This window comes from Dipteris shenzhenensis, chromosome 2 (genome assembly GCF_047967505.1).
Source record: "Dipteris shenzhenensis isolate YYH24624 ecotype China chromosome 2, Dip_SZ_1.0, whole genome shotgun sequence".
Classification (NCBI taxonomy): Eukaryota; Viridiplantae; Streptophyta; class Polypodiopsida; order Gleicheniales; family Dipteridaceae; genus Dipteris; species Dipteris shenzhenensis.
The window spans coordinates 27,213,921-27,233,004 of record NC_141597.1 but is presented as its reverse complement, the minus strand read 5'-3'; the positions used below and the strand labels follow the sequence as shown (position 1 = coordinate 27,233,004).

The 19,084-nt window shown below is 44.4% G+C and overlaps 1 protein-coding gene across 1 annotated transcript in view; it reads right to left on the bottom strand.

Annotated features, from left to right (window-relative positions):
- LOC147904562 (golgi-to-ER traffic-like protein) overlaps nucleotides 1-19,084 on the bottom strand; it is an 84,777-nt gene that overhangs the window by 13,602 nt on the left and 52,091 nt on the right. Inside the window, exons 7-8 of the mRNA XM_087394739.1 lie at nucleotides 8,740-8,823; nucleotides 5,996-6,042 (exon numbers count right to left, since the gene is read on the bottom strand). Coding sequence (XP_087250865.1) covers nucleotides 5,996-6,042; nucleotides 8,740-8,823 — 131 coding nt within the window. The remainder of the gene's footprint in view (nucleotides 1-5,995; nucleotides 6,043-8,739; nucleotides 8,824-19,084) is intronic.

Below are 19,084 nucleotides of genomic sequence, written 5' to 3'. Positions count from 1 at the left end.
AAACACAGTTTTGAGAACTGAAAGATGATCCTGAATGAAGAGCAGAGAGCTCTTTCTCCTTCTCTTCTTCCCCAAAAAAAAATGTACCTGCTGTACTTTTGTACGTGTGTACCTGTGCAGGGTACAAATGTACCTGTTGTGCTCTTGAAGAAAATCGGAATTTTCTTTATCTTCCTCGAATGCCACCTAAGCCTGCGTGCCTAGATGCCTAACGCTGCTTCCTGCAGATAAAAGGGAACACCTCCCTGTCGCAGTCACCAAGAGACAGTACGGCGACGTCCGTACTGTACGGACGCCCGTACGGAGTCCGTACGACGGTACGGACGGCCGTACAGCCGTACACCTGCTCGAACCTGCGCGACGCCTGGACGAAGCCCAAGGGCTCTAGCAGCTAGCAGCTGCTGGCGCGACGCGACGCCGCCCTGCTGCAGCTAGCAGCTGCGCTCCTGCCCGCGCCCTGCGCTATGCCCGCGCTGCCGCCTGATGGCCCGCGCTGTCGCCTGCTGGCCCGCGTTGCCGCCTGCTGGCCCGTTGGCCCTTGCAGAGGCTAGGTAGAGGTCGAGGGGGGTGGGTAGGCAAGGGTAGAGGGAGAAGAGGCTCTGATACCAGTTGAGAGGGAAGGAAACAGGGAGAAGAGCAAAGGGGGAGAGAGTGAGAAAGAGTGAGAGACTCAAATGTGCAGGTGTGAAGTGATGAGCCACACCACAAACTCATTAGTTTTATTAGGATTAGGTTTTACCCTATGACTGTCTTAAGACAGTCATAGATGTCTTATCTTTAATAAAGGGGTGGCAATGTGCCTTTACCCCAACATGTGCTTTATGTTCCAGGGATTCACAAGAACCTTATCTCTATTTCAGCCATAGCTACTTGTGGCTATTAGGTTTTTTTTAATTGGTGTTCGGTGTGTAGTGTATGATGCTACACATACCTTTACCATGGTCTTGACTGGGACATTGGCCTGTATGGACTTGATGCCTATGAGAAATGTTTGGACGATGCTGGACTTGCAGATGCAGATGCAGATGCCTTTGCTCTTGATTCTTCTACCATGGCAAATACCCATTTGTGGCATGAGAGGTATGGACACCTCAACTTTGGTAAAGTTACATAAGGATGGTATGGTTGTTGCTCTTCCCAAAATGCGTATGCCTTCAAAGCATGTTTGTGAACCGTATTTGCTCGGTAAGATGCATCGTTCTGCATTTCCCAAGGATGGGAAAGTTGGTGCCTCACGCAAGCTTATTTGGTTCGTAGATATGTTTGTGGACCCATACGGTGTTTCAACTCTTGGGGGATTCTATTATTTGTCACCTTCATTGATGACTTCACTAGGTACACTTCGATTTTCGAATTGAAATCCAAATCTGAAGTTTATGCATGCTTCACGCATTTTATTGCTTTGGCGAAGCATGCATTTTATTGCTTTGGCTAAGAATGAGAGTGGGCTGAAAATTGCTCACCTTAATACAAATAGGGGGGGGTGAGTATATGTCAAAGGAATTTGCTGTTCTTTTGGCCTCCCGTGGCATTCATCATCAATGCACAGTGCCTTACACTCCTAACAGAATCCTGTGGCTAAGCACAAGAATAGATCAGTGATGGAGATGGCTACGTATATATTGAAAGGCAAGCACTTGCCTAACAAGTTGTGGTTGGATGCCGTTATGTGTGCTAATTACATTTTGAGCAGATGTCCCACAAAGGCATTGAAGATCATCACACTTTATGAGGCTTGGACAAGTCATAAGCCCTAGATTTCTCACCTGAGAACTTTTGGATGCTTGGTATATGTCCATGTGCCTTCTCAGACACCACCAAGTTGGATGATAAAGTTGTCAGATGCATTGTTATTGGGTATAGCTCAGAGAGCAAGGGCTACAAGCTCTACTAGCCCCGCACACGCAAGTGTTTTGTCAGTAGGGATGTTGTATTTGATGAATCCTCCTCTATGCCTTTGCTCAGCTCTCAAAAACAGCCGGTTGTTGATGCCCCAGATCTCTTTGATAGCTTGGAATTTGCAGCCACATGTGCAGCATGATATTCAGCCTCATTTACAGCCTCATATGCCTCATCCTGATCAGACATTATGCATAGGGCTCTTGACCAGAAAAGAGCTGAAATACAGGAGCCCAAAAAGGTCCCTCATTGGCTCCTTGACACATTAAAAGACAACAAACAAGACACTGCTCTGCCAGCCCGTACTAGAGCAGCTGTCCATAAAGAGCATGCTAATTTGGTTGCTTGTGCATTAGTTGCTACAGTTTGCAATGAAGAGCCCTTATGCCATAAGGATGCCTTTCACAATGATTATTGGTTGAAGGCTATGCAAGCTGAATTGGATTCTATCTATCAGAATAACACTTGGGAGTTGTCTGCCTTGCCTTCTGGCAAGAATGCCATTGGAACTAAGTGGGTTTACAAGATTAAATAGCAAGTGGACCGTTACAAAGCCCATCTTGTTGCTAAGGGCTATGCTCAGCAGCAAGGCATTGACTTTGAGCAGAGTTTTGCCACTACTTCCAGGATCACTGCTATTCACATTGTTATTGCTTTTGCTGCCCACTTTCATTGGGAGAAACATCAGCTTGATATCAAAACAGCTTTCCTTCAAGGGCATTTGCAGGAGGGTTCCATGTTTCCCAACCTCCTGGCTTTGAGGTTGAAGGTTGTGAAAGTAAGATATGCCACTTAAAGAAGCCCTCTATACATTGAAGCAGGCACCTCAGGCTTGATATTCTAGGATACATGCTCATTTGCTCACACTTGGCTTTCAGAACAGCCCTACAGAGGCTACCCTTTACATCCGTAAGACAGGGACAGATTTGCTGATTTTAGTGTTCTATGTGGATGACATGCTTGTGACTGGGACACATGCTGAGCAAATTGCAGCTTTTAAGCTTGACTTGCAGAAGACATTTGCTATGTCTGCTTTTGGTCTTTTCCATTACTATCTCGGCATTCAATTTGCTAGCAGTGAGGGGGGCATTTTGATGTCACAATCCAAGTATATTGGACATCTTTTGCAGCATTTTCAGTTTGAGGATTGCAAGCCAGTATCCACACCATTAAGCCTGGCTTTCACTTCTCTTCTGAGGATGGTAGTGGTGTGTGTGATGTCACTCTCTATCAACAAGCAGTTGGTTGTTTCATTTACTTATGCCATACGAGACTCGATCTTCAGTATGATGTCTCACAATTGAGCAAGTATATGCACAGCCCCTCTACGCACCATTGGCATGCCGTGAAGTGTGTCTTCAGGTATCTCAAAGGCACTCAGCATTTGGAGCTTCTTTATGAGGCTGATTCTTCACTTGTTATGCATGGATTCACTCATAGTGATTGGGTTGGCTGTTCGGACACCCGTGTGTCACACAGTGGCAACTGTTTCATGCTTGGTACTTATGCCATGCGAGACCGGATTTTTATTTACTTATGCCATACGAGACCGGATTTTTAGTATATTGTCTCACAGTTGAGCAGATATATGCACAGCCCATCTACGCACCATTGGTAGGCCGTGAAGCATGTCTTCAAGTATCTCAAAGACACTCAACATTTGGGCCTCCTTTATTAGGCTGATTCTTCACTTGTTATGCATGGATTCATTGATAGTGATTAGAGTGGATGCAATAAAGTTTCTTAGAATTATTTTTTAGGAACATATTGGCTTGTGCAATATATATAATTTATTGAATAGAATTGAATGTGAATGTAGCTTGTTTGTACCCTAAATTCTTTTGCATATCTTGAATTAGTGCCCTTATATATTGATTTGTGGGCTGGCTGTTCGGACACCCGTGTGTCACGTGGTGGCAACTGTTTCATGCTTGGTGCTTCATCATTTCTTGGTTTAGCAAGAAGCAGACTACGATTACTACTTCTAGCTGTGAAGCTGAGTATAGAGCAACTTTTACAGCTACAGTGAAGTGTGTTTGGCTCCGGAAGTTACTTGCAGATCTTTATGCATGTCAGACTGCTCCTACTGTCATCTTCATTGATAGTCAGAGTGCTTTGGCTGTTGCACTGAATCCCGTTTTCCATGCTCGCACAAAGCATATTGAGGTTCACTATCACTATGTCAGAGAGATTATCAGCATGTGATATTCAGTTGTCTTATGTTCCCACTAAAGACAACTTGGCAGATGTTTTTACGAAGGCTCTAGTATCTACCTCGACCCAAGTTTGAAGCTTTTTGGCAAGATTTAAACTTAGTACCTTTTGTGACTTGATCTGTTGTACTCTGTAAAGTCATATGTTGCTATATCCCTACAGGATGAACATGTGCAACCATGAAATCAGATATTCAGGTATCCTAAGCCATGTCTAGGATACTTCAGCCCATGACTTGGATAGGGGTTTGTAGGACATTCTAAGAGCTATCCATAGGTGCCACTCATTCCTTGATATGTGCCTTGTAGGCCCAGTTACATTCAGTTAGGTCAGTTGGTACAGTTAGTACATGTACCACTTAGAACAATTAGGACACTTAGTCCAGTTAGGGTTTTGTTATGTTGGCTCTCTCTTGAGCCTCCACTCTCACTTTTGCAGCAATTCATTACAGCAATTCACTTTTGCAGCAATTCATTACAACATCTCGTTTTTGTCTTCTCACCTTCATTGTTGAGCTTCCATTGCTTGCCCTAGCCTACACCTTCAATAGATCTGGAAAGCAATTCTAGGCTTCTTCCTCCCGCCAATGAGGAATGTTAGTTGGAACATTCAGGGTTTTGGTGGTGTTCCTTATCGCCGTCGAAGATAGTTGATACATAATCAATTGCATCTTGGGATCATATTATTTTTATAACAAAAATGCAATTCTATAAATAGGAAATTAACTCAATGGACAGCTATGGAATGCAAAAATACCTCAGGGAAGACATATCAACATTTAAAAGCCATATAATCTGCAAAATCAAAACTAGTTTACATTATCTGGGGTAGATGGGCAAGACCCAAGATCCCCAGAGAAAAAGAATCTGCAAAATCTGCCCCACAGAGAAGGTAGAAAATGAGTAGCATGTATTCATGAGATATAGAGCCTAGCACACATCAGACAAGGCTATGGTGACAACAAAGATCTAAAAGTTATGCTGAAGCAGCCAGCCAAAAAGCTAGGAAGCTACTCAAGAACACCGCAACAAGGTACTCGGATTAGCACACAAGCTAGCCCAACAAGTACTCACTACATGACAAGTTTGTAATCTCTTCTCATTGGATGTAAGGGATCACTATTAGTTGATCGTGATTGCCAATCCCATAGATCCTGAAGGGTCTCATGCAGACTTTAATACAATCATAGCATATCATCTCTCTCTCTCTCTCTCTCTCTCTCTCTCTCTCTCTCTCTCTCTTTTGCTACTTCTCTCCAAGTTTATTTTTAGGTACCTGCATTGTGCTTAAGCTATTCAATCTCTTCCACAATACACATGGTAAGACTATAAAGTTACAAGAACAAACACTCATGAGCAATGCCTTATGTTCTACAAAATGCAAATGCTTGTGAAGATGAATGGATGATTACTTTGTAGCACTTGGGATGGAAGCCTGTGTGTAGAACCATTGGAAAGTTTGAAAGTGCTATAATGAAACCGCTTGCAAATGCAAAGTGATGTGCAAACTGTGTGTGTGTGTGTGTGTGCATACGTGTGTGACCGTCTTCACTATTTCAAAATTTTAAGCTTTTATGGAGCATTGGAGTATGTCGATAGAGGAGGATAATGTTGATGAGTTGATTGGGGAGAGAGAGAGAGAGAGAGAGAGAGAGTTGATTGGGGGAAGTGGAGAGAGGGAGAGAGAGAGGGGAGGAGAGAGAGAGAGAGACTAGAATAGAAAGTAGTTAACCAAGGCATGAGGTGTCCAAAAACTATTGGGAGGACACTTTTTTGCAAAACTCTTGGTAGAGCACTGCCCTTGCAAGGCAGTGCTAATAAATCACTCATCTAGGTAAGTAAAAAGATTGAATAACATACTGCCAAAAGTATCGGTGACTCACAATAAAACACCTCGAGCAACCACTAAATCTGCTTCTTCTGGATCACACTGCAATTGCATAGATAAACAAAGTTTTATTTGAGAGCTTGCACATGCACATCCATTTGAAAGCTGAAAATGTTTATCAAGCTTGTTTAAAACATATTTTTGACCGAAAGGAGGAAAAAATTCCCAGTTTGAACAGAATTTAGATTCCTCTACTCATGTCTTCTTTAGGTTGACCCTCATTTACAAAAGCATGTTTTCAAGACCAAGCCCAAAGATGGACTGACCATGCAGGATAAAATTTGGCATCCCAATAGGCCAGTTTGGAGATTTTCAAAAATTCAGACTCTTCTCTGCAGTTTCAATACTCAAAACTGCTTTGCCCATTCTAGGTAGCCTGGAGCTAGAAATCAAGCTGAATTCAGGTCAAGAATAATACAAACTAGCAACCAATGCTCAAAGAGTAGGCGACCTTAGCAGTTTCACCTCAACAAAAATCAGCATAACAGCACTTAGAACGAAAAGCAATTTTGCTATCATCAAAGAAGAACATAGCCCACAAACACATAAAAAATTAAACCTTAGACTTGGGTTTCGGCAAGGAGGATGCACATCAACAAAATGGATAAAGGCTACTACAAGATCATTTGAAGGGGAAACACGAGGAAGACAGCTTTTGGAAGTCTGAATTTGGATCAAGCATACCTGCCTTCTATTGCTTACATAAGGTGGCAAAAACAACATGAACGAAAACTTTGGGGCAAGCACTATGTGCTTCCCCGCTCCATCCTTAATCTTTTCTTTCCTTTCCCTTCATCTCCTGTTTTTCTCTCTTGATTAAATATGAGCTTAGGAATATATGAATTTGAGACTGGATGTCTCTAGATTTTGGGCTTGAAATCCTGATACATCAACTCCTCTCTACAGACTACTCAAGTGTCCTCCTTCCTAGGTTCTTTGAATTTGGCTGCTTGAAATCCCAATACATCGACTCCTCTCTATAGACTACTCAAGTGTCCTCCTTCCTCGGTTCTTTGAATTTGGCTAGTTAAATGTCCTTTTGATTCAGTTGATTTGAGATGAGCTCCTCTCCTACCCATAGGATGTACAATAAGAAAATGGAGGAATGCTACTATACGATCATCTGAAGAGTGAAGCAAAGGGGAGAGATTTTGGGAGTCTGAGTCTGGATCTAGGAGCAGAAGAAGACTCTATAAGATCCACAAAAGAGAAAAAGAGACAGTATAAGGTCCACAGATGACCAAAAGAGACTGCAGGACACTCGAAAAGTCAATACAATAAATCACAAATAAAAGTGTTTGAGGTATCTCCAATGCCAGTTCAAGCATACACACTTTCTATTGGTTACATAAGCTGGAAAAAACAGCATCCTCTAATACAGATATCTTAAAAGCCATACATAGTGGCATGCCTGTCTGATCCCATAGTTGGGAAAGAAGGCTGGAAAGAATCCATCTTCTCTTGACATTTCTACTCTATAAAGGCCTTCAAAGCCTCAACATCCCATCATCTAAGAAACGGGCATCCAGTATCTCATCATGGGATAATTAACACTACTTGTGGCATGAGCTCCTCAGCCTAGAAAAGTTAACTATAGAACGAGGTATTCATCTCCAAGATCTCCTTATTATTAGGCCAGATGACCTCAAAGATCTCCTGAAGATCAGAATGTATCTGGCCTATCTTGTCCCTTAGTTGCTAGAGCTACGTCCTTATAATTGTCTCATCATCCTAGGAGGAATGGTACAAGTATTCTGCATTCCTAGCCTCTGCAGCTTCTAACTCTAGCCACGGCCACTTGCGACAATCATCTTCTCTTGGCATTTATACACTAGAAAGGCCTTCAAAGCCTCAACATCTCATCTCTATGAAGGGGCATCCATCTATCTTGCCATGGGCTAAGTAACCATAGAAGGTATATGGGCCCAAACCTCCTCTTGAGCCACCACTAAGGGCATGAGCTCCTCAGCCTGGAAAAGCTAACTAGGTAGTCGTCTCCAAGATCTCTTTAGGATTAGGCCAGATGACGTCCAAGATCTCCTGAAGATCAGAATGTATCCAGCCTATCTTGTCCATCAGTTGCTAGAGCTATGTCCATATTGTCTTGGTCTAAAAGAATTGTATCGTCATTATGTCCACCTATTGGACCCCTTTGGGACCAAGAAGAATGGTACAAGTATTGTGCATGCCTAACCTCTGCAGCTTCTAGCTCTAGCCACGAACACTTGTGACAAGACAAAACAAGGGCGGCAAGGCTCATGAGAAAGGCCATGAACAGCCTGAACACAGGCCAGGGTGGGCAGAAGAATGAGGGCCTTGGGCCACCCAACCAAACCACCCCTTGGGCTTGCTAGCCAGCCAAGGTCTGGCAAAACACTCCCAAAATGAGAGACGGAGAACTAAGAGGAAGATGCAGAAAATCCTCATTGGCAGGAGAGGGAAAGCAGATCGATAAGGGCGAAAGGGGATACAAAGAAATCCTAAAGGAGAACGAGCAGGGTGCAAGCTAGAGGAGGTCTTTCAAAAAAACCATGAATGTGCATAGATTCACCTTTGTGGCAGTAAAAGGTGTAGAGGCAGCAGACCAAGCCTAACTTTTGTTCTCCGGTGCTTCACAGAAGCAGGTCGAAGTTGAAGGTAGGACTTGTGACAAGAAATCCAATGAATTCGAATTGTAAGCTTGACAATAAATAATCCGTTTCTTTTTTAAGAAAGACATGAAACAGTCAATTTACACACCTTCTTCATGTAGTTTATGATGGCTGTCGCATACATCTCCAGATGACTTCCACGGACAAAGTGTAAGGATGCTTTTCCCAAATCCTGCAAATTTTTTGACATGGAAAGTCAATAAAGCATTTGCATCCCAAAAGATAACGCTTGTCTCAGAAATCCATGATATGCAATTACAAAACCAAACCAAGTAGCACCTTTTTTTTTTTTTTTCAAGAAAGAGACTTCTATTAAGTAAGAGAAAAAACCTGCGAGAGCAAGCTCAAAGCGGAATACATCATGAAATCATGAGGTTAAATAAACCCCCTCAAAGTGAGGTGGAAAACAACCAAGGCCGAGACTGAAAGTGCCACCGCAACCCTATAGGAGTCTCAGAGAAGAAAGGAGAATCCTTCCATTCCCTGAAGAAAGAAGCCCCTCTAGCTGAGGCTGCACGGGAGTCTCCCTGCATACTCGTCCATACGGCCATCAAGGTATGTATGGTGTCTGTCTAGCCAATGTGTGCGAGGGATGAAACCTAAGTTCCCTCCAATGCCTCTGTGCATCTGGCTCTCCAGATATGCCAGACTGCTATGCTCGCTAGAATCTCCCAAGAGGTATCCACAGAGGCATGTACAGCTGCAAAAGGAAGATGTGGTATTACATCCAAAGAACAGGACTCAACCTGATGACGTCGAATCGAAATGGCCCGAGAGGAGTCAAGTCTCTCATAGAATACCTGAGGCCCTGTAAGAGAAAGCCAAGCCACTGAGCCCCATGTCATAAAGAATGGGGAGTGGGCAAAGTGACTGAAAATCCTGGCTACACCCATCCAAGTCATTCTCGCCTGTCTGCAATCCCATAAGCAATGCTGAATAGTCTCCAAAGCAAAGAGGCAACGAGGGCAAGTAGGAACCAAGTAGCACTTTAGCACATCATTGTAGTCTAATAAACAATTGTTTGTGGATCATATTTTAGACTTAGCTGTCATCTATGAGGAGGGAGCATGAAGAAGTCTCAAGAAGGGAGCAAAGGGTGAGAAGAAAGGTGGAATGGGGGATGAGGGGGATAGTCTATAGACTTCAGTAGCTACATGTGAGTCCTGCTCCTCCCTTCTGAACAACCCTTTGTGGCTATTCTATGTGTGTAGATCTGCACCTTGTTTGGTGTGCTCCTAGAAGGTAAATAACACTGCAGGCTGAACTGCCTGAACTGCCTCCTAAGTGGGCTTTTTATAGGGGCTATCTTGCCACAGACTTGGACGACTAGCTCACAGACCAGCCGACCCAAACAGGGACGACGGACCCACAGACTGCCGACTCAGTCTGTTATCCTGCCAGCCTGCCACATGGCAGGCCGGTAGGCCTGTGGTCCCTATTATGCCCTAACCTGTCTTGAGCTTGTCCGCCTTCCTACTCATGTTTCAACCAGATTGCTACCCACATGGAAGACCTAATTCATCTCCTTCATCCCAACCTAATGCATCATCCTCCCCCAATGCGTTCCTCATATGGGGGCCCACAAGGGGGGGAAGTGACCATTCTATTCCAAAACACCCTCTCACCGAGCCATTATGGGCCAACACCCTCGTGTCGATGAAACTTCTCCATCAGCTCCCATGGAGAAGCTCTTAGAAACAAATTGAACACATCCTCGAACTCTGGTCCATGACTCTGGGCGTAGCAGGCTACCATCGCTAGCACTGTCCTCTTCTATGGCACTTGTAGCAGGAGGGGACCAGAAGTGCCGGTACACACGCACAGAGAGATGGTTTGAGCGACTGGGGCTCCACATGGATAGACTACCTCCCTTCCAATACAACATGTGGATGCTCCATTTTCTCCCCTCCTATCACATGAGGTCAACCAAGTTATCCGTGAGGATCTCTTACAGCTACACACATTTCGAACCTGGTTGGGACCGAGTGAACTCCCAGTGAAGCTTAGCTTCTACAGAGATCACTTCTTACATATCACAGCTGAGGGTTTCATTCACCCCCCAGGATACACGCAAATCTACTTACCCCACTCACTAAGGATCTCTATTGATCTACTTACCCCACTCACTAAGGATCCCTATTGGGCAGTTCCGGGTCTCTTCATATAGACTTCATATCGAGATCAACAAAGCAGAGCGACTACCCAGGGAGAGGCGCATATGCACATTGTGTGACATGCAGGAGGTTGAGACAGAGGAGCACTTCATCTTTAAGTGTCCTCTTTACTATGAGATCCGAGGGCGTTTCTACTGCCTCTTTAGAGATAGCTATGCGATTTTGGCCCCATTCCTCTCCGATGTTTGGCAGGTTTCATTCATGAGGTGCTCGAACACCGCAAGAGGATACTTCGAGCACGGAGACACAGGAGCAGAAATTTTCCTTGGCTGATCCCTCTCAGAGCTCTATCACGGAGTTTTTTCATGGATCCCCACGAGACGAGGCCTCAACATGACCGTGACCCGGAGCTAATGACCCGACAGCTCAAACAGAGGGTTGACACACAGATCACACTTGGGGACATCCCCTCCCTGTTTAGAGTCGGAACCCAACCTACAGGGGTCACGGTAGCCCTGATTAGAAGCAGAGCTATGACCAAGAGACGTGCCAGGGCTGCACCTGTGAGTGGCCGACAACACTCTATCGCCGATCTCATGCCCCCATTGATGATGATGATGATGATGATAATGATGATGATGAGATTGATATATAGTCGACCAGACCCATCGGTCTTTCGAAGACTTTAATAAACTTTCTTTCTTTCTTCCAGTCCGACTCCATACAAGCTAACCATCTTGGTGCACACGTGTACTATGATTTCCAATCATGAAATGCCAATGTCTTCATGCACTGCAAGTACCATCAACATGTTCAAAATGAAGTCACCATCTAGTAGACTCCGCACATGTCAAGGCCATCCTCTGTCTAACAGATGGCCATCTAGCTATTCCCCTTTCGGATCTTGTAGTACACAGGGTATTTGAAGATGAAGTGCTCCTCTAACTTGATCTCCTGTAGATCACACAAGGCACATATGTGCCTCTCCCTGGGTACTCCCTTAGCATACCCACTCTCAATGCAGAGTCGATGCGATGAAACCTGAAACTGTCCAATAGAGATCCTCAATAAATGGGGGAGGTGAATCTGGGTATACCCTAGAGGATCAATAAATCCCTCATTGGAGATGTGCAAGCAATGCTCTCTGCAGAAGGTGAGCTTCATAGGAGCTCACTTGGTGCCAACCTGAATGTGTGTAGCTACTCGCGTTTGATCTGGTTGATCTCGTGATATCCGAGTAGGAGAAATGGCGCATCAATGATATACTGAAACTTGAAAGGGGGGTAATCTGTCCATGTGGAATCCCAATCTCTCAACCACCCACATGTGTGCCAACGTCTCTAATCACCCTCAGCTACTAGGGCAATAGAAGAGACAGAGCTAGCCATGGTAGTATATGACGCCTTGAGGTGCAATCACTATACCCTCTGACATGGTTCAGATATGTGATGACATATAATGCCGCATCAAGCTACAACGAAGATGACCCAAACTCAGCCTGAATGATCTAGGTGGGGAACTCACGGCTTACTGTGTAACACCCGCGATAGCATGAGAACCTGGAGATGCTCTACCCTAGCCCAATCTGCATCTGAGAGATCTGGCCCCCAACAACGGCTGCCATACATGCTTGCTGGCCGGTCCAAGAAGTCCAAAAGGAGAGCCTTGGTTCGAGGGTCTTGAGAGTGTGGATGGAAGCATTGTCTCTCCAACCGAGCTACCGAAGCATATCCTCTACTTAAATGGGACTCCATTGCAAGTCTCATCGTGAAAATAGGGTCAAAGAAGAGAACTCCTAAATAACTATATGATGAAACAATTTCCACTGGGATCCATCAAAAGTAAACCGCTCTCTATTCATAGCTTCTCAGAATGTGTTGAAGATCATGACCTTGGTCATACCAAGGTTGACCCTCAAAACGTGCAACTCACAGAATGCCTATCAAGCATCCAAGTGTCTCTGAAGGCCCTCGCAGAAGAAGATAATAGCACAACGTCATATGCATACAATAGGACCTGAATCAAGGAACCATCGAGAGAGCATCTAGCCCCACCAATGTCTCCATAAATGTCTCGACCTTGTCTATGTGGAGGCCAAACAAGATTGATGATAGTGGGCACCCTTGTTCAACCCCAACAGTGCTCATCATATCCTTTGTCCATCCAGCTCATGTCTAGACTCTTCCCCAAAACCCTCTCATAGACTGCCATAACAGCCCATATGATCTGCTTGGAAATCCACAAAAAACAATAGACCCTATGTCTCCGTGCGCTGGCCTCCTCGATGACACTCCTGAGTATGAGTATGTGATCTGTGGTCACGTCAGAAGCTGGCCTACCCCTCTGCTCTGAGTCCTTGCATCTCTGCGAATTGACTGACCTTTGTACCAACTATGATGCATATATATAGGACATGACATGTCCGATCGTGATGGTCCTATAGTTTTCGGGGTTCATGGGATCCCCTGCCTTGTGAATGGGTGTGATGGTGTTAAGAGTCCAGGTATGTGGAAAGCTAAGACAGACTGCCTCATTGAAGAGCTTTGCTAAGATCGGGACTAGGATGTTAATCTTGTATGCAATAAACTCAGTGGATAACCCCTCATGATCCTTTGTTAAGCTTCAATATTGCGTCCTTGACACCACCCTTGGTGAAAAGAGGTAGGAAGTAGGACCAGGTGAGTGCAAGAGGGCGGGTTGGTGTGGAATGTCATATAGTGTGCGTGTGTAGGTGTGCCAAATCTGGGTGTCTGTGAGGAGTGACGGGGATGGGCGCTCAAGGAATTTACGCAAAAAGTCTTTAGAGTTGTTGCTAATATTAACTCCTCATTTCAACAGACAAAAGCCTGCTTCTTCCAATGTATCAATCGGTAGTATTCCCGCATCATTTACTCAACTTTGCACAAATTTTACCATCCAACTCATGTTTCTGAATAGAAATAATGCCAAATGAGAGCCCTTGTGACAACTAGAGGGAGCTAATTAGGAATGTTCTGCCTTTGGTAGCAATTAGGAAACCGCCAAGGCCATGAATATTCTAGCTAACAGTCCTCATTGACAAGAGAAAAAAAATTACCCGAACCAACTTAGCCATCTCTCCATCTTGGGTAACATCAGTGCTAGCCCATCGATGGACCATCAATCCGCTCTACCGATACTGTACAAAGAAACAAAAACTCTTCTTAAGTTTTTCGAACTTCCATTACGGAAACTAACGGTCACTGAAGCATGTCTGTTTTACCTCGCAAGACAAACAACACATCGTTCAACTTGAACTGATAGATATGCTTTTTCCAATTTATGGCAGGATTCTTCTTAGAATGTCAAGCCTTACCCAGGGCTATACCCGCGTGAGCAAGCCCTATCATTTCGAAATTAAGCTTCTTTGCATAGTCCTGAAATTCGAAGTTCCAATTGGGTAACCTGTTGGTCCCATACTTCAGTTGAACTTCCATCTGCTATCCTGACCGTAAATGCATAGTCAAATGGGCTAGTCTTTAATTTCAGCCTCTTTATGAGCTTGGAATTAATTACATTGTGCGTTGATGCTGAGTCGAACATCACAATGATGTCATGATTGGCCACTTGTTCCTTTATCTTAATTAACTCCGTATCAATAAAGGCTGTATACCCCGTTGCTGCGGGCTTTGATAGGATATTATCAGGTGCACTATTTACTAGCTTAGCAACAGACACGCATAACAAAACAGGTACTGACCTTTGAGATGATCCCGCTAGCTGAATCTGCATCTGTTCTACTCTGGGACTTCCCTCCATCTCCACGTCGCACTCTGAGATCACCATGTCAGCCATCTGACGATCCTTGTTTCGTGGACAATCTTGCCACCGATGAGGCTGAAGGCACCCTAAACACAAGCCTTCTCTCCTCGCTTTCTCTTTTGGCTCTGGGATCAAAGAAGATTTCGACCAAGCCGGGCTGCCGTTGCAGTTGCTTTTGCTTTCACCCCAATGGTGGTACTTGGTTTAGAAGGAGTCTCAACTGGTTTCGCCTGCTTGGCTTGGCCACTAGGCTGCGACGCACTCCCTTTACTAACCCACTTCTTCTTAAACCCAGTTTTCTTCCCGTACTCATACCAAGTCCCAACCTGCATAAACCCACTTGGTATGTTTCCTTTGGTATCCTCATAGTTCAAGGCTATGGCAATTGCTTCATCTAAAGTGTTCGCGTACTTAGCCCGAACTTCCATCTTGATCCAATCATTCAGATCAAAAATAAAATCTTTCGCCTGTACCAATTGAGGAAGAGGGTCGTAAACCTTCATTACACATTCTCTGAATTTATCAATGTATTCAGCCACTAATAAATTTCTCTAACGAAGGTTTCTATATTGATCCAAAGCTCGAAATGCTTCATCAGGAGGCAATAAGTGTTTTCTAAATTCTTTCTTAAACCCCTCCCAAGTAGTGGATGCTAGAATACTTTTCTGGCCTACAATTGGCAATATTAGGCACCTTAGCCCTCCTAGGCTCGACCGTATGAACATTAGTTTCAGGTCCATTAGCTTGCAGTTGCTGAGCCAGAATCTGTTGCAAGGCATCCTCTAATAACGCAATTCTACCAAACCGTGGATGGGCCATCAGGCACGACACCTGCGGGGTTGGGTCGACCGGACTCCCCATTCTACCGGATCCACCCTAGAAGCTTCTTCTTCCACTTCCATTGATATTGCTTTGCCTCATTTCACGTGTTGATTTGAGGCCAGCCAATGCTCAAGTGGTTGCCCCTAATGCTAGCACTCCTCCAGGGGGGAATCCTCCTGACTCTTCTTCCTCTAATACTCATGTCACTACTACTACTACTCACGATCAGATCAGATGGGACTCCAAAGATGCAAATGCACACTCATGCATTGCCTTATCATGCAAGAGAATCATTATTCGACACATCCGGTCATGCAGGACAGCAAAGGATGCTTGGGATAAGCTAGCTTCTCTTTATCAGGTTCGCAATGAGGCACGGGTTGCATATTTGAGAAGACAATTGCAAAAACTCAGCATACAGGAAAGTGACTCAATGGATACCTATTTAGCAAAGATCAAGGACCTCATGGAGCAACTTGCAAATATTGATGAAGTGGTGCCTAATTCTCAGCTTGTTAGCACTACATTGAATGGATTGCCAGACACATATCAAGGGTTTGCTACAACCCTTAGACTTGTGGCCAATGGAAATTCTGATCACTACTCATTTGAACAGTTAGTCACTTTGCTTTTGCAGGAAGAGAAAAGTCGTGCTAATAGGCAAGTTGCTATTCCCGATCATGCATTTGCTTCACAGCAGCAGAAAGGAAAAGGCAAGGCTTCCAAGCCTATAGGCAAGACTAAATATGTGCCTAACAGTGGCAATTCCTCCAATGTATCTCAAAATACAGCAAATAAGTCAAAGAAGAAAAGATGCAACTATTGTCGCAATCTAGGGCATGAAATTTCAAAATGCAGGAAGCGCATTGCTTCGGAGAAGAAGAAAGCAGGTTTGACAGGTAAATGCAATTGAATCCCATGAGCCAACAGATGCCTCACATGCACATGCTCTCCAGGATGATTGGGCATGGGCTGTCCATTGCTCTTTTGATCCCTCCAAAGTTGATGCATGCTTTTTTGCTAATGATGCTTAGTCTTGGTATTTTGATAGTGGTGCTTCCAAGCACGTAGCCTCTTGCAGACAGTTGTTTCATTCCTTGGCTAATGCACCTCGAGGGGGGACTGTCACATGTGCTAATAATGATTCCTATGCTGTAAAAGGAATTGGAGATGTGCAGCTCACATCCATTTCAAGCCATTCTGTCACTTTGACAAATGAATTGAAGTCAACTTGATTTCAATTTCAGCAATTGCCACTTCAGGTTTCAGAGTGATATTTGATGGATACCGATGCCTAGTATATGATCTTTGTGATGACAATGCCATAGTTCTCATTGGCACTTTGCAAAAGGGGCTTTATCACCTTGATTATCACTCAGCTGCACTTTCTATTGAAGCATTTGCTATTTCAAATTCACAGCTTGCTGAAACTCATCTTTGGCATGAGAGAATGGGTCATCTAAATTATAGAGCTCTTGCCATGTTACATTCAAAGGGCATGGCAAATGATGTACCTCAAACTCACACAGTTTCCAAACGTGTGAGGGTTGTCTTTTGGGTAAGATGCATCAGTTTCCTTTTCAAAAGGATTGTCCAAAATTCTCACAAAGGGAATTGCAGCTAATGCACAGTGATGTCTGTGGCCCAATGAGGACAAATGCCATTGGAGGGTACAAATATTTTATGACTCTAATTGATGACTTCACAAGATATTGCTGGGTATATGCTTTAAAGCCAAATCTGAAGTATTATCATGCTTTCAGAGGTGGCTGAACATGGTTGAGAATGAATAAGGATGCAAGCTTGTCACCCTCAACATAGATAGGGAGGGAGAGTATATGTCACAGGAGTTTGATGCATTTTTGTCTTCACAGGGCATTGTTCACTCATGCACTACTCCTTACACTCCTCAGCATAATCCTGTTCCTAAAAGAAAGAACAGGTCCACTATGGAGATGGCCAAATGCATGCGTATGGCCAAGTCCTTGCCTTGATGAGGTGATGTGTGCCAACTATGTGCTGAATAGATCACCTACAAGGGCATTGAGGACTGTTACACCTTATGAAGCATGGAAAGGCAGGAAGCCTTCACTTTCACACATAAGACTTTTTGGGTCTCTTGCATACGTACATGTACCATCTCAGCTGAGACATAAGCTTGAGGATAAGGCAATATTTATTGGTTACAGCCAGGAGAGCAAAGGGTATCGGTTGTACCAACCAAATACTGGGAAGATTATTGTCAGTAGAAATGTAATCTTTGCTGAATATTCAGCTTCTCCTCTTGTGGACTGCAAAGCTAAGCCAGAAGTTGACACGTTTTATGCCTTTGACTCTTGGTTACCTCTTCTTCCCTCAGGGTGGGACTTTGACCAGCAACATGAGCCTCCTGCAAGCCCTCCAACAAGCAATGATCAGCCAGCAACCCATGCTGATTTGCAGGTTCCTCTTTCAGCACAAAATGATCCCAATATTCATGATGCAGTGATTTAAGAAAGAGCTGTCAATAGACAGCAAAGGCAAGTTCCCAGATGGCTTCTTGACACATTGAGGGACAGCAAACAAGATCAACCTCTTGCTGCCCGGACAAGATCAGGGAATAGACAGATGCATGGTCACTTTCTTGATTTTGCACTCCTTGCTACAGCTTGCATTGAAGAGCCCTTGTGCTTTCAAGGCTGATTTGCAGCAAGCTTTTGAAATGTCAGACATGGGACAGCTGCACTATTATTTGGGCATTCAGTTTGCTCATGTTGAGGGAGGTATTATGATGTCACAGTCCAAGTATATTGGATAGCCCCTTGATCGTTTTCAGTTTGAGGATTGCAAGCCAATCTCTACTCCAGTGGACCCTGGCTTCAAATTTTCAGCTCATGATGGGAGCCCACCATGTGATATCACTCTTTACCAATAGGCTGTTGGATGTCTCATTTACTTGTGCCACACCAGACCTGACTTACACTATGCAGTATCCCAACTCAGCAGGTTCATGCACATGCCCAGTTCACAGCATTGGCAGGCAGTGAAGAGAGTCTTCAGATATCTCAAAGGCACTAAGGATTTAGCCCTCTTCTATGGTGTTCAGGGTTCACTTACCATGCATGCTTACGCAGATAGTGACTGGGCAGGTTGTTCCGACACCAGAGTGTCACATACCGGCAACTGTTTTTTGCTTGGCAATTCATGTATCTCTTGGCTCAGCAAGAAGCAACCAACAGTTGCCACATCCAGCTGTGAGGCTGAGTACGGGGCAGCCTTCACCGCTACAGTGGAGTGTGTCTGGCTTCAACAGTTACTTGAAGATCTTGGTATCCGCTAGACATCCTCCACTATGGTCTACACGGACAGACAGAGTGCTTTGACTATTGCGCGTAATCCAGTGTTTCATGCGCGTACCAAGCATATTGAGGTTCACTATCGTTATGTTCGAGAGCGGTTGTCAGCAGGAGACATAGAGTTGTCCTACCTTCCCACAGAGGACAACATAGCAACTATGTTTACAAAGGCACTTCCTCGTCCTAAGTTTGAAGTCTTTCGACTGGCTTTACGCTTGGTTCCCTTTGTTACATGATCTGGCTACCTTGTACATTCATATGTGGCTATATCCCTTGGAATGAACATGTGCCACCATGACCAGAAAATACCAAGTATTCTGAGACATTTCCTAAATACTTCAGCCATACCATGGAGGGGGGCTTGTAGACCATCATCTCCCGG